This window comes from Oenanthe melanoleuca, chromosome 3, assembly GCF_029582105.1.
Source record: "Oenanthe melanoleuca isolate GR-GAL-2019-014 chromosome 3, OMel1.0, whole genome shotgun sequence".
Taxonomy (NCBI): domain Eukaryota; kingdom Metazoa; phylum Chordata; class Aves; order Passeriformes; family Muscicapidae; genus Oenanthe; species Oenanthe melanoleuca.
The window spans coordinates 107,313,833-107,339,465 of NC_079336.1; the positions used below are offsets into that span (position 1 = coordinate 107,313,833).

At 38.9% G+C, this 25,633-nt stretch overlaps 1 protein-coding gene across 1 annotated transcript; it reads left to right on the plus strand.

Moving 5' to 3' along the window:
- Positions 1-31: 31 nt before the first annotated feature.
- ACTR2 (actin related protein 2) lies at positions 32-22,554 on the plus strand. Its single transcript, XM_056486735.1, has 9 exons — positions 32-213; positions 5,731-5,841; positions 10,728-10,943; positions 14,486-14,558; positions 15,957-16,093; positions 16,891-17,040; positions 17,721-17,866; positions 18,255-18,387; positions 19,506-22,554. Exons 1-9 carry the CDS (start codon positions 166-168, stop codon positions 19,674-19,676), a joined length of 1,185 nt encoding a protein of 394 aa, XP_056342710.1. The 5' UTR covers positions 32-165; the 3' UTR covers positions 19,677-22,554.
- The last annotated feature ends 3,079 nt before the right edge of the window (positions 22,555-25,633 follow it).

Here is a 25,633-nt window from a genome sequence, read left to right on the forward strand (position 1 = left end):
CAACGGGGGCGGGGCCGGCGGCGGGCGGGGCGGCGGCGCGCGCTGACGGCTTCCGGCGTGCGCGCGCGGCGGGCGGCGCGCTCGGGGGGCCCGGCGGAGCTCGGGGCGGTGCCGGTGTCGCGGTCGGTGTCGGTCCCGGTGCGGAGCCGTGTCGGTGTCGCAGCGATGGACACGCTGGGCAGGAAGGTGGTGGTGTGCGACAACGGCACCGGGGTGAGTCTCTGCGGGCGGCGCCGGGACCCGCCCTGCTGCCGGGGCGGAGGGGAAGGGGAAGCCGGGCGACTGCCTCCGGAGCCGGCCCGGCTTCCTGCCGGCACCGCCCGCGGGCCGCGCCCGCCCGGCCCTGCTGCCGCCGCCGGGCCCGGCCGCCATCCCGGCGCTCGCGCGGGCCCGCGGAATGAATGGGCGGGGGGGCCGGCGGGGCTCCCGAGCCGGGGGGACCGCGCTGCTGGGGCTGCCCTGCCGCCCGCATCCCCGCGGCGTTCTGATCTTACCGTCAATATCCTCATTGCTCTGCGTGACCTGGGCGAGTCTCGCTGTAGCAACGAGCGTTTAGACAAAAATGCCGATTTTTAAAAATTGAATGAGCATATTTTGCATTGAGCAATCAGGATGTGCCCTGTGTCTGTAGGATTGTTAGTTTAGGGAAATGTTTGTGGGGAGGTTTTTGTTTGATTCTTTTTTTCTTGGTGGGGAGGGGGGGCAGCTGCTGTTCAAAATAGAGCATCATCCTTTCCTTAATACCTTTCTGATCTGCCACGTACCTCCTCCATAATTGGCATTTTTTTAATGAAAGGTTTTCTCCCCATCCTTTCCACCTTTTCTGACCTCCATAAGTGTGCAGGCACCCGTTGGAAATCCATCCTTTTGTCAGGCTCTGAGGCACCTTGGCAGGAAGTGAAAAAGATACCATTTTAAAGCAGGAGATCAGATACTATCGGTGGATATTTCCCCTTGGTATTTTTTTTTTTTTTTTTGCAATCTAGGGTTTCCCCTAGTAAAGCAATATTATGTGGAGGGTTACTTTAACTGGTGTACATTAAGATCTCTTGAATGGCAAAACAGATTAAGGTTTGTTTTTTTTTTATATGGACACTTGCAATAAAGAGGTGGGGGTTTTTTAATAAGCCTAGGAAAGAATTGAGACAAAGGATGATGTTATTAGAGATTCAGCATCCTAAATTAGAGGCGTTTTCAATTAGCATCTGAAATTGTTAGAATGGTTCAGGAAGAAGAGCATCATATCTGACAGTTCAGGGATTTGACAGTTTTGATGTCTTCGTTAACCCTCATATAGCAAAAATTATTTTTAATAGGGCTAGGGTTCAGGGCCATTGGGTGCTTTTTGCACTATCATTTAGAAAAAGGAAAGAAGAAAAGATAACATTTTCTTGTTATAAAGGGATATTGAAGCTGCTTTATGGTTTGGTTTGATTTTTTTTTTTTTTTGTTGCTCTTTTTTCTTTAATATTCTTATTGTGAGGCCCAGATTAAAAAAAAAAAAATAAATTCAGAATTTCATCCAGTGGTGTGGTACTTTATGTGGCAATAATCACTGAGTTGTAAAATATTTAGTGTGTTGGTGGTGACAGCAGTGTTGTGCCTTGGCTGGTCTCAGGTGTGACACGGGGTAAAAGGGATTGTTCCAATCAGATTTCCCAAGCTGTGTGTACCCAACCTAGGGTATCTGTGTGTGCTGTTAATTCCAGAGACATCTTGGATCGATACATTTTTTCCTTCTGTGAGTTGTACCAGCGGGATATGAATAACCACAGGAGTGGAAGGTGCCTCTGTGTTGCAGCCTGTGTCACTTCAGTTTGTGTGGTTTTGGGTTGTGCTTGGCCATGGGCAGGACAGTGTGTGTCTGGAAGCCACAGAGCTCCTTGGGTGGGAGAGCACAGAGTCAGAAGTAATTGTTAAGTCAGTTAACTCAAAATGTTTAGATTGATTCGGGATAATTGAACAAGGGTTGGGATAACTAAGCTGGACAGAAATTCCATTCAGTAAAACTTTTGCGTCTCAACTGCATGTGGAGATATCAAGTAGTTCAATATCCTCAAACCAGTATTTTGATAATATTATTTTTCCTATATGACAAGAGATGTTTTATTTTAGAGTTATTTTTGATATGTCACACTTTAAAGCATGATTGAAATGAAATCTCTTTCCAGATGTCAGAAATCTTATAGATAAAAAATTGAGAATATATTTGGAAAAATCAGGTGAATTTTTAACATTAGGCTTGTCTTTGATATTGCTGTTCTTGTTAGGCTGCAGTAGGACTTCTGGTGTATCAGGCTGCAGCCAATCTTTGAGGAAGAGGTGAGTGACTCAAAGGAAGTTCTTGCAACATGTAGTATGGAAGGCAGGCAATGGCACCTTAAAGGTGTAAAGTGTTAGAGGTGGATGTTCTTATTGTTAGAGGCCAAATGGAAAGTTACTTACTGGTCTGTAAAATTACTGTAACTGTATTTAGAGTTTTTGTTTGAGAGCTGCATCAGTGGAAAAGATCAAGCACGGAGATCTGATAAGAATATTAGTATTCATTTTAAAACCAGTCATGTGACCTGTTTGCGAGCTTCCTCATTCTTTTAGTTTGAAAGAACACTTATACATGCAAGTTCTTAGTGTTTGATGACTCAGTAGGAAGTGAAAGACACGGTTTAAACCACAGTGAAATGGAGAAGAAACTATATATGGTAAAAATTCTTACATATGTGGTCTTGCACACAGGCGAGCTAAATAGCTGTTCTTAGAACATTCTGAATGTATAGCAAATGTGAGCAAAAACAAATGATGATGAAGTCCTTGCAGAAGTGGGTAAATTCATGGAGTGCTTGTGTTATTGTTGGAAACATGAGCATTGTACTGAAATTGTTCAATAATTGCTGGGAGGGATGTGCATGGCAAGAGGTGGAAGAGAAACAAGTGCACTGTTCTTAAACTGGAGAGTTTCAAACAGAGAGTGGCAGAACAGTGAGCGTTTAGTGTTGGGCCTTAGAAAAGAGAAACTGTTTCAGGTTACTGCAGTTCATAATGTTTACTTGAAGATTGTGAAGGATTTCCTGTGAGGGACAGGAGGGAGTGGTATTTCATGTTTCCTGTCCTCCTTCAAAAAATCTGAAAAGAGTCCAAAATTTGTTGTTATACAGATCTGTGCATCGACCTCGTGATAGTTTTACTGAGCCTGTTTCTTCAGCCATCATATGCAATGTTAGGTCATCAAAAACCTACTGAACCAGCTGAATATTCAGGATAGTCAGGGAGAATATCAATGGGGATGCCCCCATTGATGGGGAAGCTGACAGAAGAGGCTTACTTGTTCTTATTCTTATATTCACCAATTTTTTATGTAGACTGGAAGGGGAAATTTCAAATTTGAAGGCAAGTTAAAATTCTGTCCTTTCTGTCTATGGCAGAGTCTGTCAGACTTTGTAAAATGTAATTTTTAAGGCTCTCTGTTCTGGCCAGAAAGAGGTGGGAAACAGACTGTGAATGTCCAAGCTTAATCTTGCTTGTTGTAGTTCACATCAATTAAATCTGATTTTGATTGTGGTTTAGGCTGGTTGGAGGAATGAAAATCTGTTTCTAAAATCTAGGATTTGTTAGCTGCCAACGTAGTTAACTTCCCAGGAAGATGCATCAAGGTCTTAATATAAAAAGAGGCTGGAAGTTACTATTCATATCACATAGTAAGAATTTTTTGTGGTTTTGTAGGTCAGCAGTTTTTAGGTCAGTATAGCTGTATGTGATTCTGAGAGGGGTTGGCCAAGAGGCGCTGTTTTTTGTACAGCAGTTGTTTTGGTTGCATACAGCAGGGTTGCTATATAAATACTGGGCATTTAGCAAGGTTTAAAAGTTTGAGTAGTGGTGCTTCTTGAGGGAGTGTTCTAGGGGTTGAAGTTGTAAAGATTTATTTAGATATTACTTATCCTGTTACTTCTGATATACTGATGTGTTCAGGTATGTGATGCAGAAGTGCTTGTGGCTGCTCTTTCCTTTCTCATAGCAGCACTGTATTCTTGAATGCACAGCTATGATCTATACAACTCCTAAGCATGTCGGCCTTAGTATAACCAAAAGAATTGGTAAATACTTGCCTTTTCCAAATATTCTGGGTTTGAAGTAGAATGACTGTAATGAGTTGTCTACACAGTCTCATTCGTCAGGTATTCCAAACAGCTCTGCCTTCAGAGGGCAAGCAGTGAAGGAGTGAAAGAAACTAGGGTCACAAAAAAGCAAAATAAAAAGCTTTTCTCCCCTCCATTACCCCAGCTCTTTCTGTAACTGGCTCTAAATTTCTTTCCACAGCGGGTGCCCTTTTTTACTGCAGTAAGGTGAATAAATATATGAGCAGCAGCACAAGTGACTTTTCATGTTAGTGCAATGACAATTCCTCTCAGCTGCAATTAGCTGTACTCTTTGCTGGGATAATTGTTCCAGTGGCAGTCTTCAGATCTTGCTTCAGAAAACTTGGCGAATATTTGGAAAATTCTAGCAGATGGCTTTTAAGGCAGCCTGCAGTGGGTAATTACATTTTGGGACAGGGTCCCGAGGAGTCTGAATTGCCTGTTCTTGGAGGCTCCCAGCACCCAGCTGGTCCAAGCCCTGAACAACCTGCTCACAATTCAGCGGTGACTGATTTGAGCCCAGCGTTGGATGAGGCAGCTCCTGAGGTTCCCTCCAACCCGAGGGTTACTGCTGCTGCACCTCAGTGGTTGGGTAATTTTGCAGATGAAAACGTTTTTGTTCTGGCTTGTTAATATAGTCCAGTATGCAAACTGTGCATCAGAATAAAAGAGGAGTCTTCTCTGTATGAGCTGGTGGCAGAACATCAGAGTACAATATATGAAAATATCCTATCAAAATAGGATAGCTGAAGAGCATAACCTGCTGATCCCCATGAACTAAACTTGGAACTTCTTGCTGGCACATTTAAAGTTCACATTTTACAACTGAACTTCCTCTAGTGACTATATATTTTTTTATTGTTCAGTAAATTGTCATTATTTTCTTAGTGTGTATACTATTTCAGAGCCTGGTGATATAAAGCTTCCTTTTGGATATATGTGGGTAACAAACTTTCAGAGCATCCTGTTTGGTGTGAACTGCCACCATCTGAGGTTTTGGTTGTGCTGTTAGTTTTAGAAGTGCTTACTGCAGACTTTATCCTTAAAGGAAACCCTCAAAATTACAAAACTTTGAGAAATCCATCTGAATTGCTAGTTCACATTTGAGCACTTTTTACAAGAGCGTAAAACTGGAATTCACAAGGTTTTGGGGCTTTTTCTGGTGTATAATTCATTATGCTACTGTGTGCTCTAATTGGAGAGGTGATTTAATTAGGTTTCAGTGGGTGCTCATTATAAGGTGATCCATTACAAAATTACAGATTTCAGGTTGGTAGAGGACTTCTTTATAGAGCGGCAAGAAATCCAAATTCAGACACTGAACTCTTTTACACCTTGCAGTGTACTTATTCATTTTAAACTGTTTCTCAAGGTCTGATAGTCTTGATTCAGAAAACATTATGGAAAATACTTTTATTCAGTTTTAAAAATCTTTGCATCATCTAAAATGTGTAAAATTCGTTTGAAAGTGTAAATCAGTTTGGTTTCCAGTGGGACACATGCTCTTAAATTTGGACTTTTAATTTTTTACCCCAAACCAGGTTTCTATTTGTAAGCAAAAGTAATGCATACTCTAATAAAATTATTTCTTCCTTTTCAGTTTGTGAAATGTGGCTATGCAGGCTCGAATTTTCCAGAGCACATTTTTCCAGCTTTGGTTGGAAGACCTATTATAAGATCAACTGCTAAAGTAGGAAACATTGAAATCAAGGTAAATTTTTTGATTGTTATTTCTTTCTGACAGATAAAAATATTTATGGCAGCTTTTGACTTGTGTAATGTATGGAAATGTTTTTTTCTTAACTCCATTTGATGCTGTTTCAGTATCTCTTGATTCATTTCTGTATTGGCTTTTAGCCTGTCAAAAACTACAAAGTTAAGAAGAGGTTAATCTAAAGCACTGAAGGACTTCAGATAGTACACCTGAGGAGGCAGCAGGTAGGGCTTGAGTGGTTCTGGGCAAAAAGGGGCTTCAAATGCCAATATGCAAATGGTGTCAAGATTAGAAGGCAGAAATCAGACAGAAGTGACTGTCACCAGGCTGTATCGTGGGATTTTGAGACTATGCTGAAGAACTGCTGGAGCTTCCAGGTTTTTCTGTACAGTTTGCTTTCTGCTCAGAGTTGATAATCTGTGATCTTGTATGAGATGTTTAACCTTGGTTGTGTTTGTTTCATTGTTTCTATGGTTTTCGTTTTCCTTTTGCTGTTGATGGACATAGGTGCTCCACACCAGCTAGAGATGGAGAGACTCTGTTCAGGCTGCTTTGTCTTGGGGCATTATTCCAAGACATGGAGGGAGAACCACTGTTGGAGAATTAATTTTCTCAAGTCTAGGGAGCTATAATTTTTCACTTTGTAATTAGAGAGTAACACTTCAAATGTTATTAGTTGCTTCTGCTGTATAGGCTTCGGTAAATGTCTTGGCCCTGCTGTGGTCACATCCTCCCTTCTTGCTTCTAGCCACACGATTCTCACCTTGTGCTGGTCATGTTGCTTGTGCAGGCATGTTGTGAGCTGCTTTAGTGAGCTGATCCAGCTGAAAAAGAGGGATTTCTTGGTCAGGTAAAGTAATGACTGCTTTACTAGACCATTGTGCAAACGCCAGTTGGAGAGAAGGAGAAGCAGGCGGCAATGCAGAACTGTAGAAGTGCCCACTTAGTCCAGTGAAGGTTAAGTGGGACCACACATATACAGGATTTCAATTTTGCTTTCCTTACTGGTTCTGAGCAGCAGTTTAGGAAGAGGAAAAAAATTGGTCCAGTCTTGTTCCTTATTTTCAGAACCCCGTAGTTGACAAGGAGAACTTGAATTGTTTGGTTTCTGCTTCTGCCTGTAAAACGGTTGTGGTATCAGCAGAAGGCCATACAAGGAAGTCAAAAGACTGAAAAGTGCTAGAGCTTCTGAAAATGTGATTGTGCGTTTGTCTTGTTACTATGTCAATAATGCTTTACCTTGTATCAGCTAAGACAAGTTGGTTGAGAGGATAGAGATCTTTCCCTTCCACAGTAGAGAGGATTTTTTATAAGGAGACAAAAAACATAATTCTTTCTCTAGTAAGATTTGGGGAGAGGTATTTCTTTGTGTATCTTCTTGAACTTAATGTGAGAAGCCTCCTTAAGGGAGGTCCTGGTAAATTATGAAATTATCCAGTGATTTATGAGTCTAAACTACGCCCCCCCCCCACCCCCATTTTTCTTGCATGAAATCTCACTGTTGAAGTTATATTTTCTTTCCTGCTGATTCAATACAGCCTATCCTGCCAGTTTTGGTATCTTCTGATATCTGATAATTTAATATTGTTACAGATAACAGTGCTGCATTGAAAAGATAGGAGGTAGAAGTAGGTAATTGCTATGAGATCAGCAAAAGAATCTGTAGATGATCATCTCGCATGCATTGCTGGTCTTCTGCTTGAGCATGGGTCATGTGGATGTGTTTCAAAGAGTATAAACTGTGTCTAGATTTTTTCTACAAGTTTTATATCATCTGCCTGTAACAACTTGTCACCCTTTCCTAAGAAAGCAGTGTATCAAGAGAGGAAATCCCTGCCACAGACACTTTGGGTATTCCAGTAGGATAATACAGTAGAAAGACTTGTTAAGTGTGAGTGCTGTTTTTCTTTGTGAGAATCTTGCAGATTTCCTAAAAAAATGTATTTTAGCAGATGAGTTTTATGCCAAAATTTAATTCTAGGCATATGCTGTGAGTTCTTATGGGATAAGTTTAAAACTGAGTAAAGGAAGCTGGAAAGGAGATTATCAGTTTAACTTTTGAAAACTATTCAGGAAAGCTGCACTCCTGTGAAATCCAGAAACTCTGTGAAAGGAGCCTGGAAGCTGATCAAAACAGTGGTTATCATCCATTGAGTTAGGAATTTCAAGTTGCTTTGACCATATTTTCCTTGTGGATTCTCATTTCAGCTAGCAGCAGTGATATAGCTTTTTCTCTGACTCAGGAATTCAGTTGTTACTGAAATTATTTTGCTTAAAATAGCAACTAAACCAGAAGCATAGATGCTGCTCTTGGCTTTTACTGACTTACTAGTCTGCAGCAGCTTTGAGGAGGTATTAAGTTAGTACTAAGGAGTAGTTTTCAATTCTTGGATATATTAAGTGAATTTGTAAAACAAAATTTAAATTTAGCAATTGTCAGAGCTGGTTATGGTCAATTGTCATGTGCAGTCTTGTCTAATTCAGATATACACCTAGCCCAGAGTAAAACTCCACTGTTACACAATATTTATACACAGAATCCTATTTATGAGAGATAGGTAGATACACTGATCTTGTTTGCAGTCTAGAAAGCCTAAACATGACTTCCCACTGACATGTAGCAATAGCTTCCTTTTAAGAGACAATTTAATCTGATGTCCTGATAATGTTAGTTTGGCCCTAACTAGACTAACTCAAATCATTTCCTGCTGTACATGCATCTCTTTTCAGCCTAATTCTACTGTGTACTTAAAATAATTTGAGAATTTCATTTAGGCCTTTTCTGACTTTCTTGCTTCTACCTTTTCTTCACCTTTCTTGACCTGTTGAAGTAGAATAACAAAATGATGGTAAGTGAGGTGCCCCTGTGCTTTTTGTTTACCATTTTTGCTTCACGAGACCTAGTAGCTGTTATGTTATTTTTTAAATGCTATTCATTGTTTTGTCTTGTCTTACATTTTACATTTGAATACATACTTATTTTGGACATTGTTCATTGCTTTGGTTTACTGGCAACTAATTAACGAGAATATTTTATGTATTGCTTTTAAATGCTATGTAACCTGTAGTTTTGCAACATGCAAGAATAACATTGAAAGATCAACATGAATTCAGCGTCTTTAACAGCATAAATTGCTGTATTTGACATTGCATAAGAAATGTTCAGACTTCAGTTAGACAGATATTACTGAGTGCTGAAGTGATAGAAATGTTGGATGCCACAATACTGATTCCTCTGCAAATTTGGTTGTGTGTCCTTCTTCCTCTTCAACTGCCAAGTATACATGTTTGTTAGTGTGCTAGTGCTGATGTTCTCAAGAGAGAACAATTGTTCTGCCCTTTAGCTTTGTTTTAAAAGGATGTGAAAGTTTTGTGCAACTTTGGCTTTGCACCTTTGAATAGCGGCTTTTCCTGGGCTATGTCCTGTTTGGCAGCTTAGAGCCTCAAAGAGCAGTGCACAAAAAAGGCTTCTGATTCTTCTAACTGATGGAGTTTGTGTCATCTCAAATTCTCATGAGTAATGTGGCTACATGGTGGAGTTCTCATAGTATGGTTTCACCAGAGTGCTTTTGATTGAAAGTGTTGGAGTCTTGTCTTCTGTACAGTCGAGAGCTAAAGTGTGATCTGCTGTGCAAGGCAAAACAAATAAAACACCTTGTCAGGGAGAGTGGGTGAAAGACGAAGGGTTTCACTTAAACTGCTTTCAATTAACTTCCTTTTTATATAGTCAAGAGCAACTGCTTAGGTTACTTCTAAAATAGGCGTTATAAACCGGATGACAGATTTTTTTTCTTGTGCATCTTTTTTTTCCCTGGCATTGAATAGTAGGTTGAGTAACCCTCACTTCCACTGTGCCATGGCAACTGCATATGTTTTGATGAAGCAGCTGGCTTTTCTATTTCTTTTTTTTTTTTTTTTTTTTTTTTTTTTTTTCTTTTTTTCCAATTAATATTATTATGGACACAGAGCTAATGGTACCTAGAAATATGTTCTTAAAGCCTAAGCACAAGTGAGTCAGTTCAGGCTTCTGTAGAAAAGTATGGGATATAATGAGTAGCAAAGATAAGATGTTACTGTGCATACTTCCTGTGGGAAATACGTGGGAAAGGAGAAGATGTGATGCTACTAATTTGAATGTGCAATGTTTGCATAACTAACGTTAATAAACAGATTGCTTAATCAGTGTGAAATGACTATACAAATTGCATTAGTTGGTTGTGTTTGTACAAGAATGCATTACTGGGGTTTCTGGCTTGGGACTTTTGGCAAGGAACAGATGAGGTTAAATTTTATATTCAGATGTGTCTCTTCACACCCTATTGACACAGGCAATATGTAAACCATTGTTTCTTTTAATGTCTGGTGTGGAATTTATAATCTCTTATTTGCTTTTGCTCCTGTTCGGTATGCTTATTCACCACTCATTATTCCTTTTTTGGTATTGTGCACAGAAATTTGCAACATGCATGGAAAAATATTCTGCCAATCCCACCTACTACCCTTATGTGCTGTTTTGCATCTCAGCTCTTAGAAATTAGTATTTGATAAAATAATTTTGGAGGTGTCAGTGGAGAAACATCTCTGCTTACAAAGTCTTTATATCTCTAGCTCTGACAGGGTTTATTGGTTTTTTTTAAGGTTAATTGAAAAAATAAAATTAATAATGTTTATTTTTGAAAAGCTGTGGGATGGATAAGAGCCAAATTTAAACATTATATGAAATATATTCTACTTCTCTCTAAAGTACCATCAAATGATTGAAAAATATGGGCATTGTTTAAGAACATATCTGGACACAGGCTGAAGCAGTTCACTGTCTTGAGGATTTTGGTGTTTAGTAAACTTTGTAAACACTGACATGTTTTTGTATTAAAATTTTACAGGATCTGATGGTTGGTGATGAAGCCAGTGAATTACGATCAATGCTGGAAGTGAATTATCCGATGGAGAATGGCATAGTTCGAAACTGGGATGATATGAAGCACCTTTGGGATTACACGTTTGGACCAGAAAAACTTAATATTGACACAAAAAATTGTAAAATACTACTCACAGAGCCTCCCATGAATCCAACCAAAAATAGGGAGAAGATTGTGGAGGTATGTGTGTCTAGTAGGAGCTGATATACAGTCACTGGGGCAGTGCTAGGAGATTGCTTGTTCCAGCAACACGCAGTGACTGCCTGAAGCAAAGCAGTTCTGTTCTCTAACCAAAACCCGTTCTCAGCCATAGGCATGAATGCTACTGTGCTTAAATTCAAACCAGCTGATCTCATTCACAAGCTGTAAGCAGGCTTCTTGTCTTAAGCATTAAAACACAGAGTTGGAAATACATGTCTGTTTTCACAGGATAAGTTGATTACTAGCTGTTGGATGGATGTTAATTACTTTAAATGACTTGGACTTGCATAAGCCAGTAATACAGAGGAGATTGGAGCTAGATGATGCTTAGCAGATGGAGCAGTGTTGTTGGAAGTAGTTGAGATGAAGGTGTGATGACAACCAATGCACTAATCTTTAATTAGTGCTAGGGATTATCAATGAAAGCCTTCTAAGAAGGAAAGCCTGGTTCTTGCATCCTCATCTCTGAGTGCTGTCCTGGGTGATATAAGTTCCAGCTGAACCTTGTATTCAGTGTAGGTTGTCAGATATGTATTGTTTAGCTCCTGTACATGTCGTGAAGACTCAAGTTTAAAGAGTGGTAGTGTTTGATGGGAAGAGAGTGTTTAGTTTCCTGTTTTGTTGAATTTATTTCTTATAAGCATCATAGGTATTTTCAAATAATATAAGTTTGAATATCAGAGCTTGTATATATATATTTCCCCAAATTCATTGCTTAGTCTGTTAAGAATTTACATTTATCATGAGCTTTCCTTTGAAATCCTTTTGATTTCACAGCTACAGTGGTGCTTTTTGCAACTTGGCAGTGGATACATTTGCACTAATCCTTTTTTCAGCAACCAGCGGGCAAATGAAGTCTAGCAATGTTGGGAAAACTTAAGTGAAAAAAAAATCAGACTGTGCAATCTAAATTCAGTTTTTTGGTTTTTTTTAGCAATTGTGGACATTTGGGTCCTATGACCTCAGTATCAGGTAATGCAACACCAGTAATATCATGTACTGTGTATCAGCCAGCTGCAGTGTGATAGGCAGAGCAGGTTATTCTGGGTGGCCTCCATGTGGCAGGAATGGCTCTGTTTCCTGTCTGTTTCTTTGCTTTTCAGTGGTCAACAATAGTGGTTTTGTTTATTTTTGCCTGATAAAAAGGATGGATTTTAGTTATTCTCATGCCAAGTAATTTTATACCAAAAATTCAAAAGTCTAGCATGGTCTCTGAATTCTCATAGAGTATTTGCATTGCTCCATTTGCCTTTTTAACACCACTCCAGAGACCATAGATGCTTAATCATGATGCAGAAGATTAGTGAGAACTAGAATCCATTTTTGTAAATTTAAATTTGAGCTACACAGAAGCTCATTATTTCTATTAATGTTTTTAGTGGAACACAATGTTATGAGAACTTGCAATATTTAGTTTAACTGCAATGTATTTTTACTCTTTCCATTTTTGACATGCTCGCCTCCTTTCCAGGGAGACAAGCCCAGTATGAGGCAGAGGACTGAATGAAGATATTTCCTAAAGCCTGCAGTAAATATCATAATGTCTCTAATAGCTAAATATCATAATGCACTTTGGGAACAGTGCAGTTAACATTTTAGAAGAAAAGCTTGGTCACCTGGACCATATAAAGAGGATAGATAATTACATGTGCTGTCCTTCATTCTGTTTCCAGTAATTCTCTCTCCTCGTTTCATCATTTTGTTAGACCCACCTACAATAGTAAGGCAGCAAGTGTTCACATGTCAGCTATATTGTAAAATATGTTTAAGAAGTGCTTTTCCTTTCATAGCATGGACAAGACCTAGATTTCTCCTCAGCTTAGTGGAGTGTTTGCTGTTTGTCTTTATATGCTGCACTCTCATTGTGTAACACCCTCAGAAGCAACCAGACTGAAGTAGCAAATCAAGAAGCTGTAGAGACACTCAAGCACAGCCACTTCATCTAATCCATCCTAAGATTCCTTGTATTTTTTCCCAGTTTTTAATTCTTCTTTTCTGTACCCAGTTAGAACATCACTTTGTAGGTAATCAAAAATCTGCTGTTGTGTGAAGAAGAATCTTTTCAGGGAAACATATTGCTCAGTATTTATATCTTAATATTTGTTAACATATATGCTCTATGTCAAGGCATTTTCATGTCAAAGGAAGTAATGCAGAGGAGAAAGCATTTGTTTTCTCTTGAAAGAAAGAATGACAACACCCCCAAGGGTTATAAAAGGTTTTGTAGTGGCCTTTAGGGTTTGATACATGTGAAGGCAGTAACTAGTGCCATTTGAATAGTGATTTTATTATATGAAGGTGATAATTTAAATTTTTCTTACATTATTTTTTAAATTTAATAAGCACTCAGGTTATTTGAAAATATCCATTGGAGTAGTGTTGGGTTTGGATAATGACTACTCATAGGGAATCTATTTTGAGTTGTTGCCCTGTCAACTGTTCCCTTTCTGTTCCTTTTCACATGGAGGAGGTTCTTTAGATAGTTCAGAATTCTAAAATTGTCAGGCATCAGCTTTTTTCTTCAAAAATATTTAGATTTCTTTTACTTGAGCTGTGGAAGCACTTAAGATGCAATCAGTTTCTAACCCTAGAAGTTGGGGAAGGGTTCAGAAGGCTGCAGGGTAACAAAAGCAAAACCTCTGTATATGTTGGAATAATCAGAGTTCATCCATTTTTTCTGGTAAAGCTTATTGACGGGAAAACTGCTGTACAGCATGATTTGTTTACTTGGCCTTTTCATATGTTTAGGAAGAAAACAAGATCCTATAAACTCTACATCCCTTTAGTCTTGGCCTGCTTCTTAACTGAAACTAGTTCAGTGATGAGGGAAACCTAGTGTACAAGACAATTACATTACTTTTCCTGTTTCAGTATGAATTCTGCAAACCTATGTAGTAGATTTTACACTAAATTTAAAAGTTTGTCATTGGTTGCCCTTTAAAGAAGAGAAGATGGTGGTCCAGATCCAGAGAACAGCTTGTGATACTGGGCTTATTCTAGACTAAGATATGAAGGAGTCTGGTCTTTATTTGACATAGTGTGCAATTGTACAAAGTCTATGGCTTAATATGAAGAATGAATAATGTCTGAACTCGTTTTTAAAGCATACATGTTAAACATTTAATTCCCAAGTCACACTTCAGTAATGAACTGCTTGGCTAGTCTGCAAGTACTGCCTCCCACTCATTAAGCACTTTGGAAAAGTGAAAATTTGTGTAAAGCTACAAAAATTGATGTGTGGGTTTCTTGTAAGTATTTGCTTTTGTTGCTTAACGGATGTGGAATATTTAATCTGGCTTTTCCGGTGTGAACAGCTAAGGTACAGAACTGAATGTACTTGTTACTGTCCCAAAGCATATAGGTCTCTAATGTTGATGCAGAATCTGTGTGATGAAAATTCTTGGAAGCGTTTTTGATTAGTAAAAGTACAAAATTCTAGAAATACAGTTTTCTAAGACTGATGAAATTTCTTTGAGGTATTTGGCCTGTTTTGGAAGCTGATTTTTGCCTTCATCTTACAGGTTATGTTTGAGACGTACCAGTTTTCTGGGGTGTATGTAGCCATCCAGGCTGTTCTTACTCTCTATGCTCAAGGTAGGCAAAATTTACCTAAAATTTCTTTAGTTTCCAGATGTGTTGCTGAGCTAAAGTACAAACATGGCATCCAGTACTAACTGGACCTTGGCCTTAATTCCATGCTGTTCTCTAAGGAAGCTCAGCTCTGACTGACAGCTTGCTTTTTGTTTTGAGGGACTATTGATAGGTACCACCTGTTGGTGTTATTTTCATGGATAAATGCAAAAACCTGGTTCCTCAAAACCCTTACTGTTTGAGGGTGTCATAATTTTGTCTTTGGCATCAAGTCTTAATGGCTTACTTTGGATTTTCTGAAAAAGGAAGAACTTTTTACCGTGAGTAAGAGAGTAATTTCAAGGAGGTGATCATGTGACTTTTGCACTATTTTCAGGGGAAAAAAAAAAACAAAAATTGAGTCTTTTGCTGTAGATAAACAAAATTGAAATTGTCCTCAGCCTGAGCAGAAAATTATGGATTGACTGAATTAAATGGAAATTCTTCCATCGACTTCCGTCCATCTAGGATTTTAAGAAGTTACTCAAGCACATCAGTTCTAATATCATGATTCCTTGCATCTGTTTGTTGGTGACTTGATGTATTTAGCTGTCACATAGCAGGACATAAATATCCATATCCATTAACATTTCACTGTAGTGTCTCTGTCCAGGATTAAAAAGCAATGGATTGCTGGAAGAGTGGCTCTGCCATGCAAGTCAGTATAACTACTTGAACCAAAACCACTTTTGCAAACCTGAATATTAATTTTATTTGCTGCAATCTGTGCTATTACATTTTCTCCCCTTGGTTTTCTTTGGTTTGATTCCATACAAATATTTAATTAAATGACATCTACAGTCTTAAAGTCTGTTGTAATTATACATGTACCTTACTGTATAGCACTCAATTTGTGAATAACAGAATATAAGTTAGAACAGTTTGCAGTGTTTCTACATACCTTCATCTAAAACAAAGCTGAAGACCTTTTAAAATGTAAAAATCAAGGGGCACATAAATCAAACATTTCCTTTTGAAAATTTAAAAACAAGTCCTTTAAAACATCCTACTTATTTATATTACTTCAAAGATTAAAGTACTTGCTAAAGTTATATAGAGATGTACCTCATTTCATTGCACCACACGTCTAAGGTCTGTCCTTAAAATATGATTTTTTGTTTTAGGTAGCTTGTGAGAAACTATAAAACGGTTTTCTGATTAACTTTCAGCATTGATTTTTGCCTCTTAAGTATAGAAACTTCTGCTTCTACATGTTTGCGATAGCTGTTTTGTATACTTTAGAATTTAATAGTTTGTGGTAAACTTTTCTTCATGAGAGTTGGTTTTTTTAGTCTGTGAAAGTGGATCTCATTCAGTTTATGAAAGTACAATGAAAGTTGTCCTTCCCCCTAATTCTTTTAGGTTTGTTGACTGGTGTTGTCGTAGACTCTGGAGATGGTGTGACTCACATTTGCCCAGTTTATGAAGGTTTCTCCCTCCCTCACCTCACGAGACGGTTAGATATTGCTGGGAGGGACATCACTAGGTACCTCATTAAGGTAAGCTGGGAGGGAGGAGGATATAAGGTTGAGGCTGGTGTCTGTGGTATGTTCAAGTCAAAATCCCTTGATAGCAAGAAACTACTGTATATTTTCCCTTTATTATTGATATGTTAATTACATTAAGAATGCCTGTATTCTCTGTGTTATTTCAGTCTATGTTTATTGTGTTTCCTCATCTGAATCACGTGATAATATTGATATTGATGATATTGTTATTCAGAGACATCACATTTTCTTAGTGGCAATCTTGTAGGAAGGAAATTTATTCCCTGTTTGGGAAGGAAAAGCTTGAAAGTTGGCTTTCTCAATACCTAAAGTGAAAGGTAAATTGTATTCTCTCGGTTCTACTCATCTGTTTTCAGAGCGACTTTCTTTCAGTGTGGGAAATAGTGTAGTGGTTCTTCCCTGATTATTAAATAAGAGAGCATATTTGATGGACAATTCATTTGTTTGGGTATTTTAAATATAAGCAACATCTTAGACAAATCTTATGGTTAAAGTGGAATACGGGAATGTCCTGAAGTGACATTCTAAAGATAAGAATTATTTTGTGTTTCTTTTTCATTTGTGTTTGTGCTGGTTATGCTGAAAATTGAAATGATGAAGAAAGTTTCCCATTTGGAGTAACGCTGCTGCTTTTCTGGGGGTAATGGATACACTGGGACAGATTTGTCTTAATACCCAGATTTGCAGTTAAAAAAGGGTGGTGAACAAAGACAGGTGTTTAAAAATTCCCCTCTACAAAGAGATCTGGACCGTTGCTCTCATTTCCTAATCTGCTGTGCTCCCTCCAGCTCCTCTTGCTGCGAGGTTACGCTTTCAACCATTCTGCTGATTTTGAGACGGTTCGCATGATCAAGGAGAAGTTGTGTTACGTGGGATACAACATTGAACAGGAGCAGAAGCTGGCACTAGAGACCACAGTTCTCGTTGAATCTTACACGGTGAGTTTCTCGAGACAGCTTTCCTTGTCCTGAACTTCCTAGGTTTGAATTCAGGTAGCATTTAGCTTTGATTCCTTCACAGTTTTTCTTGGCAGTAGCTCACCTCAGCCTGTAGAATCAAATTAATTAGTTCTGTGAAAGTCTTCTACAGGCTTTTTTTATTCACATTTTCTGTAAGATTTTGTACTCATTTTTGTCATTGTAGATCTTTGAAATTAGAATATTATAGTAAAGAAATTTATAGAGAAGGTGGATTTATTCTATCATATGAAATTGTTCCGGCTTCATGCATTCAGCAGTGAGACATGAGACTCGTATCTGGTGTCAGGAAAGGTAAACTTGCTCTTAATCAAAACTTTGTGATAACAGTTGGAAAAATTTGCAGAAAAGCATTATTCTTGCTGTAAGATAATTTTTAAAATTAATACTCAGAGTTGGTATTGGAAGGAAATATTTGGTAGGTCAGTATCTGGTCCCTGATGTTTCCAAGTGAAATGCAGAGTGATTAAAGAATTTGTATATTCTTTCAGTACTGCTGAACGATTCCTTGCAGTGTTGAGAATTATCAACAATTTCCTGTGTTAAAACATTTGGGAGCAATGTAGGTCATTTCCTCTTGGTTTTTTTTAGCATTCGACTGGCTAAAAGTAGTCTTTTCAATGGTGTTGTTTCTTCCCTAGCTCCCAGATGGCAGAATTATCAAGGTTGGTGGAGAACGGTTTGAGGCACCAGAGGCTCTCTTCCAGCCTCACTTAATCAATGTTGAAGGGGTTGGTGTGGCTGAATTGCTTTTCAACACCATCCAGGCTGCTGACATTGATACCAGGTAAGAGCAGAACATTTAAAATCCTTGGTCTGGGTGCAGGGGTGATGCAAGAATTGTCTTCAAAGTAAAAACTTTTGCTTTAGACACTGTGCTCCTGGGTGAAGGGTATATGCTGGGAGTGGGGCTCAGGCTGAGCTTTTGGAGTTTAACAGTTTGTATAGAAACTATTTCAGTAAGAATGAGCAAAGATAAAATCTTGAAAGCAAAATGGTTTTTTATTTCTTCTTTCTGGAAAGGCATGAGCAAGTCTCCTGAAATTGTGCAGTCTGTCTTTGTGCAATAGTAGCAGTATTTTAGATTTGTATTTACTCCCCTGTCTGTACAGGTACCTATTGTAGTACAGAGTAAACTATACAGCACTACAGAGACTGTATTTTTTTTGGGTCAGGTCTGAATTCTACAAGCACATTGTGCTGTCTGGAGGGTCCACCATGTACCCTGGGCTGCCTTCACGGCTGGAGCGGGAACTGAAACAGCTCTACTTGGAACGAGTTCTGAAAGGAGATGTGGAAAAGCTCTCGGTGGGTATCGGGTGGCTGCTGCGCCCGGGGGGCGCAGAGGCTTCCCCTGGATCCCCGCTAGAGGGAACCAAGTGGTCAGAAATGACGGAGCCTGCGGGTGGCCCTCCCTGCAGCTTGCAAAATCGCTGCCCCTCCTTCCTCATACCCCTGCCTTTGCTTTTACATACTTGCAGTAAAGTTACCTTCTAGACACTCCTAGTAGCCAGTAATTCCTGAAGTCTTGGGTTGATTCGAATGTAAAGTAGGCTGATAAATACCAGGACACAAATTGTGATGTCGGTTAAACAAAGCTAAGGAGTTTCTGTTCCTTAAAGTTGTCAATGAGAAAAAAAAGCCACTTTTTTTATCTGTGGAAGTTTTGGTTCATACTACAAGTGAAATACTCAAAAGTGAGAGAGGCTAGAGTTCTAGCACACTTTCAGGTGGAGTAAGTTTCCCTTTTCCATTGGTTACTGTGATAAGCAGGCAACAGGCACACCCCTTACAGAAGGAACAGTGTGTTGTTCCTAACTGTGAACTGAATTGAACTTCCCTGGTTCTTAATACAGTGTTCTCTGAAGGTCTTCTGTGGAATGACTCAATTCTACATGTTTTACATCTGAGACAGTATTTCAGTCATAGCTTTGTACTCATTTTTGCTCTTAAAGTTAGAGCTTTAGCACTGAAGAAGTTAAGGGAATATTAATTAGTTAGAATTATTTAGATTGTGTAATTTTGTATAATTCTGAAATATTTGTGATTTGATGATCTGGTGACTTCTGGTAATTTTGGCCATCAAAGATTAGGAATTATTTCACTTTTAATAGTGTTCCTGAAATGCAAAAATTGGGTCTTTAATTTTCTGTCAGTATTCTGAATCCTGGGCTTTTTGTTGATATACTGAAAGTACAATTTTTGGGCAAGTGTCAGTAGCTGTGTGTAATTTCCAATGCAAAGTCATTATTTTACTTCGGTTGCGCAAGCTGGAAGCTTGCACAGAGTGCCCTAACATTTCAGTTCTTTAGTTGTGTTTTTCTCACTAGACAGTTTCCCCTTCATTGTTCTGGTGGAAAGCCCAATTTTACTTTTCAAGGCTTTGTTTCAAGAATCGTAGTAACAATTTCTTTTCTTTATCTCAGAAATTTAAGATCCGGATCGAAGATCCCCCTCGTCGGAAGCACATGGTGTTTCTGGGGGGTGCTGTTCTAGCAGACATCATGAAAGACAAAGACAACTTCTGGATGACCCGACAAGAATACCAAGAAAAGGGAGTGCGTGTGCTGGAGAAGCTTGGTGTGACTGTTCGATAAATCCCAAAGCTTGTTCCCATCACATGTCTAAAGCTTTTTCTTTCATTGCCAATCTCTGAACTCACTCAGCTACATGCTATGGAAGGGCCTGTCTGTGGCCTTTTGACCCAAACGTCAGGTTTTGTTCTGGTTTCTTGGGGTAGCTTTTGTTAAATGTTTCTTAATGTGGCTAAATTTGACTATTAAATTTGACCACTTCCCTGCAAACAAAACGGAGCAAGAGCAGCCTGTCTACTTCATTGTTCCCTCCCAGTAGGCAGTTGGGTAATTCTGGTAGGCTTTTTCTTTTGGGTTTATTGCCGTAGTTCTGCTAGCTTTTGTCTCTAGTTCACAAGGGGTTGTGTGCCTTTTTTAGCATAAGAAAACCTTTAAACAAGAGTTTTTGCTATTGGATCATTGTGGTGGTTATCTTTGCATCTTTATGCCTCTCTCTACATTAAGTTTGGTTTTTTTTTTCTTTCCTGCAATTAGGAATTTTGATTAAACATTGTTAAAAACTAGTTGAAGTAGCTGGAATGACTTTAATAGACTGTTTCACTGTAATGTGGTTTCACATGCACTGCTGCCTAAACTGGCTTCTGAATGGTTCATCCTTAAAGGTGGTGGTGGGGCCTTCAGACTGTATTTCTCTAAGTGGGAGTGTACAGTTGCCACGAATGGAGAAACACCTGATGTTCTGGTAATTGTACATTTGTGGCCTTAGGTGTTTTTTTTCTGGAGAGAGGAGACAGGTTTGAGCTGTGTTTCTTTTTTGTTAAGGGACAGCTGGGGGGGTCAGCCTGACCAAAAATGCCTCTTTTTTTAACTAAATTTTGGTACCGTATTGTCTCAGCATAGGAAGCAAGAATATTAAATTAGCTATTCTGTAATTGTTGAAGAAACTTAGATATGCTGAGACAGGAGCCTCTAAACTTATTGAAGAGATTTCATACTTTCAGAAATGTTTGTGAAAACTGTAACTATGAATATTTAAAGCCCCAGAACTAAGTTTTAAAAAGTCTGATGTTTTAAGTGCTTGTATGTACATCAGAAGCACTTCCATTAAACTTTACAAGTATATTAACCTAGTGCCAAGTAGTTACTGCAAATGAATATTTCAATGACCAGTGTTTATTGCAGCAAGCAGATATTTATAAACAACCAGTGGCAGTAGGTCATAAAGAATGACTTATATTTGTTCCAGTTAAGAATAATATTGGAATAGGAGATGTTGGTTGGTAAATACCCACAAATCATTTTATCCAGTCTTGATTTTTGATACTTAACATGGGAGGGGGAAGGAAGTGAAAACCAGTGATGAAAATGCTGTTTCCAGAAAGTATATTAAAGCTGAGTTGTTCTAAAAAATAGAAGTTGTCACTAGTAATTATCAGCCACCTTCTCTGACTATAGTTGCCTGTTTGTTTTTTTTTTCCCTACTAGTAGACTGGTAACTATCATTGCAATAAAATCTGCCTTACATTAAGCATAGCAAAAACTGCTTGCATACAAATGCTAGCTAGACTTAGTTCTACTTTGCTTTCCATAGAAATATTATATTACTTCTTACTGGTTTTCAGAGCCTACCATAATATTTAAGCATAAGGAAGTCAAGATCTGCTCTTGACTTCCAAACCTTGGAATGTATGAGAGATGCTTTCATATACTTGCCATTTGTCTACATCTTTACATTAATAATTGACCCCAGAAACATGGAAATATTAAACTCCCTTGGACTCTTAAAATGTGCTTCCTTTCTAAGTTGAGCAGACAGCTTCCTTTGGCTGAGCGAGCCAAAGGGGCAGAAACTATGTCTGCATTTCTTTAATAACAAGACAGTCACTATAATATTGCTAGTAATGACCATTTAATTATAGGTGGGTGGGGTTTTTTGCAGCTATATTTACTCTTGACTTGAACAATATGAATTTACAGGCATGCCGGTCGTGCCTCAGTGCATGCACTTAAGCAGTTACTAGATTTTTGGGGACATGAATGTAAGGGGTACTCTGAATTCCTGTAGTCTTCTAAACATTTAATACACAAGACTTAAAAATGCTGTGGGCTTGCTTTAGAGCTATGATTTCTCATGTGACTGTCTCTGGGCTTTTTAGACAGTGTTGGGAATCATGGAAATAAACCAAAGAACGACTTAAAAATTTTTTTTGAATGACAATCTGTCATGTGGTTTTTCAAATCTAGACCTTGACCCTGCAACCCCTTTTTTAAACCATCTTCTCCCCTGTCCACTGGCTTCAGTGAGGTATGTGCATGTTTGAGTAAAGGTTTTGGAATTTGGCCCCTTCATTAGAGAACTTCACAGCACCATGAGTAATAAATGTCAGTTGATTGTGCAGAATCTTGGGTTTCCATGGAAACCATGTATATATTAAAAAAAAAGCAACTAGCATTTTAAATTAACTGTGATCATGGATTCAGAGGAGAACATTTGTAATCCAAATACTGAATGGGGTGTTCCAGTTGTGCTCAGTGTGGTTCTCCATGTATGTGTTTGCACACACAAGAGTGTTGTGTGTGTGTTCTCTCAGCTGACAGCTTCAATACTGCTATGAAAGCAATCTGGTTTTAAAATTTTTTTAAAGACCAAATAACTTGAATTGTATTTGCAAAATGCTTCAGCTCCTATAAAATTAGAATAGAAGATGCCGCATCAGTTGTAAGTTTTTTGGGAACATCCTATTTTTAATGTTAAGCTGCTTCAAACCCTCCCCTCCCCCAGTGTTCTAGGATGTTAACCAATGTAACACAGATGGCTTTTTATACAGTTCTGAATAATGTTAACACACAACACTGGTTGAGACCATGAATGGAAATAAACATCTATTTAAATTGACAGGTCTTTTCAATACAAAAATAAAATCAGATTTTTTTCAAAGTAGATTATGTTTGCTTTGTTTCCTTTGGGAAATCACAGTTCTGTCAGTTTTTCTCTGACTTAACTTCCATCACAAAACCATCATGAGCTGCTTTTGCTGAGGAAATCTGACATGACAAAATAAGACATTTGTCTACTGATTGCTGTCATACTCCATCATTTAGCCAGTACTCCACTCCCTCAATGCTTTTCTTTAAAAAAGAAAAATCCTTATCCTTGGACAGGAATCTTTTTCTAGTTCAGCCTCCATACTGCAAAGTGGGAAGAGCCCTCAACTTCTTTTGACCTCAGCATCCTTGGCTAAGCTCAGAAGCCACATAATGATGCCCTGTTTAGGAAGTATCCTTGGCATTGTGACTTCATGTGCTATTTCACTTGCATCCCTGATTTTAACTGACAGAAAAAGTACATGTGGGGTTGACCTGTAGCATTTAGGACTTGAGTGGATTAGTGACTGGTCCACCACTCATGATGCATTTATTTGGTTTTTGAAATTAACTCCACCAGCTTCCTCCCCCATCTCATTTCACGTGCTGTGCTGGAGGAATGCTCCCCAGGCATCTTGTTCCTGGTAGGATAATGGATTTGTTTTTCTATAGATGGAACCACTGTGTGCAGTTTGACTCTGGATGCATCTGCCTCTGTGGCTGGGTCAAACACTTGTCATCTTAGGGACAGATGCAGATAGACAGGATTTTAATAGAAAAAAAAGTAAGGCTACCCTTAACCCCAAATCTGTGTTTTATCACTGTGCATTCTTGGGAAAAAAATGAATACATCTGCCTGTACCTCTGCTCAGTACTAATTCATGGTCCCTGCTCCTCCCCTTTTGCTTGTTTTGCCTGACATGGCTTTTGTGTAAAGGACTAAATACAGCTCAGTCGACATTTGCTAGTCAACTTTTTCAATAGTGAATTCCTCCCTGTGGGCACTTCAGCTATTTTCCACAAACAAGTGTCATTTGCTGTTCCAAAACTGTGGAAGATCTAGTTTCGAGGGCTTGTTGTTTGGGGGAGCGTTTAGTATGTTGGCTTAATGTGAGTTTTTGGGGGGTGGGTTTTGGGGTTTTTTTGTTTGGGGTTTTTTGGGGATTTTTTGTTGTTTTTTTTTTTAATCCAAGTATATCTGCTTCTACATTCTAACTAAGAATGGTATTAGAGAAAATTGATTTGGACTTTTTCAGCAAGTATTTCAGTGAAAATTTTGCTGTATTTTGGCCCTGCTATGTCATACTTATTCCTTCCTAATGAGTTAGTTTGTTGTCCTGTGCTGTAAGTCACTGCAACTCTGCCATTAGAGGCCTCAAGAAAAATCCCTTCCATTCAGAACAGCTTGCTAATTTTGCTTCTTACCTGCACTGCATTACGACATTAAAATAGCTCTTTAATAACAACCTCCATGTAAATTGCTTACCTTCCCCTAACCTGGTGCTGCAGCCCATTGAACCAACTAACAGATGTACAAAACAAGATTTCTGTGCACATCTGCTTGTTGCCCAAGCAGCTAAGAAGAGCTTCTTGCCTTCTTCGTGCCTCATGCAGAATTCTGTTGGAATTCTGCTGAAAAAGGAGAAGTCTGGGGAGGGAGAGGCAGCATGGGGCTTTGTTTCTTGATTAGTTTATTTGGGCTTTTTAAAATTTTGTTTTTCCCTTTGAAAGCAACCTTAACATTGAAGATTAGGGAAACAGTTTCAATTCTGGGTCATGAATAAAGCATATTAAGGTGCTTTATTGGAATAGTACTAAGGGCTATCTTCAGCTGCAGAACTCATGTTCTTTCACATACCTTTTTTAAAACAATTATTATTAAAAAATACTCAGTTCCCAATGCCTAGGAGTAGTAATTAAACTCTAGCTGCAGGAATAATGACAGATATGGGCCTCTTGCCCATACCTTTTAATCTCTGCACCCATCTCCCACCTGGTTTTTATTTGCCCTAAAGCCTAAGTGGTTTCAAGATCCTCCTCTTGCACAGATTCTTGCCATGTGCCCATTTTAAATTTCTCCAGATATTTTAGCCAATTAATTAATTGCCAGTTGTTGGCCTCAATGCAAGTAGATCCTGTAAGTCCTGACTCCCATCAGGTACTTTTCTTAGTGCAGCAGTGCTTCTGGGGGCTACTCCAGATTGAAACCTTTGTGTTGGCATGTAGCTTTCTGTACTAAACCACTCCGTGTAACCCTGATTTTGGCTTTCCCTGCCAAAGCAGGAAAAGCAAGGTGGCATTAAGGACATGTAAGGCAGTTAATTTGGGAAGCACCCAACCACATAATCTCCTGAAATATTTTAGGGTTTTCCTCTTGTAGTGGGTATTGGCACAAATCTTGTGGGACAAGTCCAGTAAGAGCAGGTGGGATTTAGGTTAGCACCTGTAATAACTGGTAGATGTTCCCTCTAAAGTCTTCTTGTAAGAGAGGTGTTAGGACTTCTCACAGCAACCTGGAACACGAGCCTTTGAAATGTGGTCACTGCTGGAATTCACGCAGTGCTATGTGAGAACAAAATGCGGTAATGATAATTGCTCATTATCTAATTTTAAAAGAACTTACAGCCCCAGAGGGTGAAAACTAATTAAATGGTTATCCACTCTTAAAATGGCAACAAAATATGGGGAAAATTCATTCTTTTGCCTCTTGTTCCGTTACTGTCAGTAAAGTCGTGTTCCTTGAGAAGTGAATGAGACAGTCCAGGATGGACAGAGTTCTCTCCATCCTGCTGCAGGGATTGAGGCAGGAAGCTAACTTTTAGGAGAGCAGTCTGCTTAATCAAAAGTACCTCAACTTTCAAGCTACAGCTGAAATTGAAGGAGGATTCGTTGACCCAGGTTATCGAGGAAGGCAGCTGATGCTGGCCTGTGGAGCAGTATGGATTGGTTCCCTTTCGTGTTTGCTTGTGCGGCATTTTAAAGATAAAATACCTGAACCACTTGGTCCCTTGGTGTGGATGTAGTGTGCTGGGGCAGGCCTTGGTTTTACCCCATATTGAAGCCTGCTTCTTCTGCCTAGGTAAAGTAGCTGCCTATAAAAAAAAAAAAAAAAAGTGGTGGCATTTTCCTGTGGTTGAAGACCCTGCAGCTTTTGC

What these genes read in the sequence shown, in the direction of transcription:
- ACTR2 (XM_056486735.1), top strand. Translation starts at nt 166, where the DNA reads ATGGACACGCTGGGCAGGAAGGTGGTGGTGTGCGACAACGGCACCGGG. An exon ending in TGTGCGACAACGGCACCGGG is followed by an intron (nt 214 to 5,730) that starts GTGAGTCTCTGC and finishes CTTCCTTTTCAG; the next exon opens with TTTGTGAAATGTGGCTATGC. An exon ending in GAGATGTGGAAAAGCTCTCG is followed by an intron (nt 18,388 to 19,505) that starts GTGGGTATCGGG and finishes TCTTTATCTCAG; the next exon opens with AAATTTAAGATCCGGATCGA.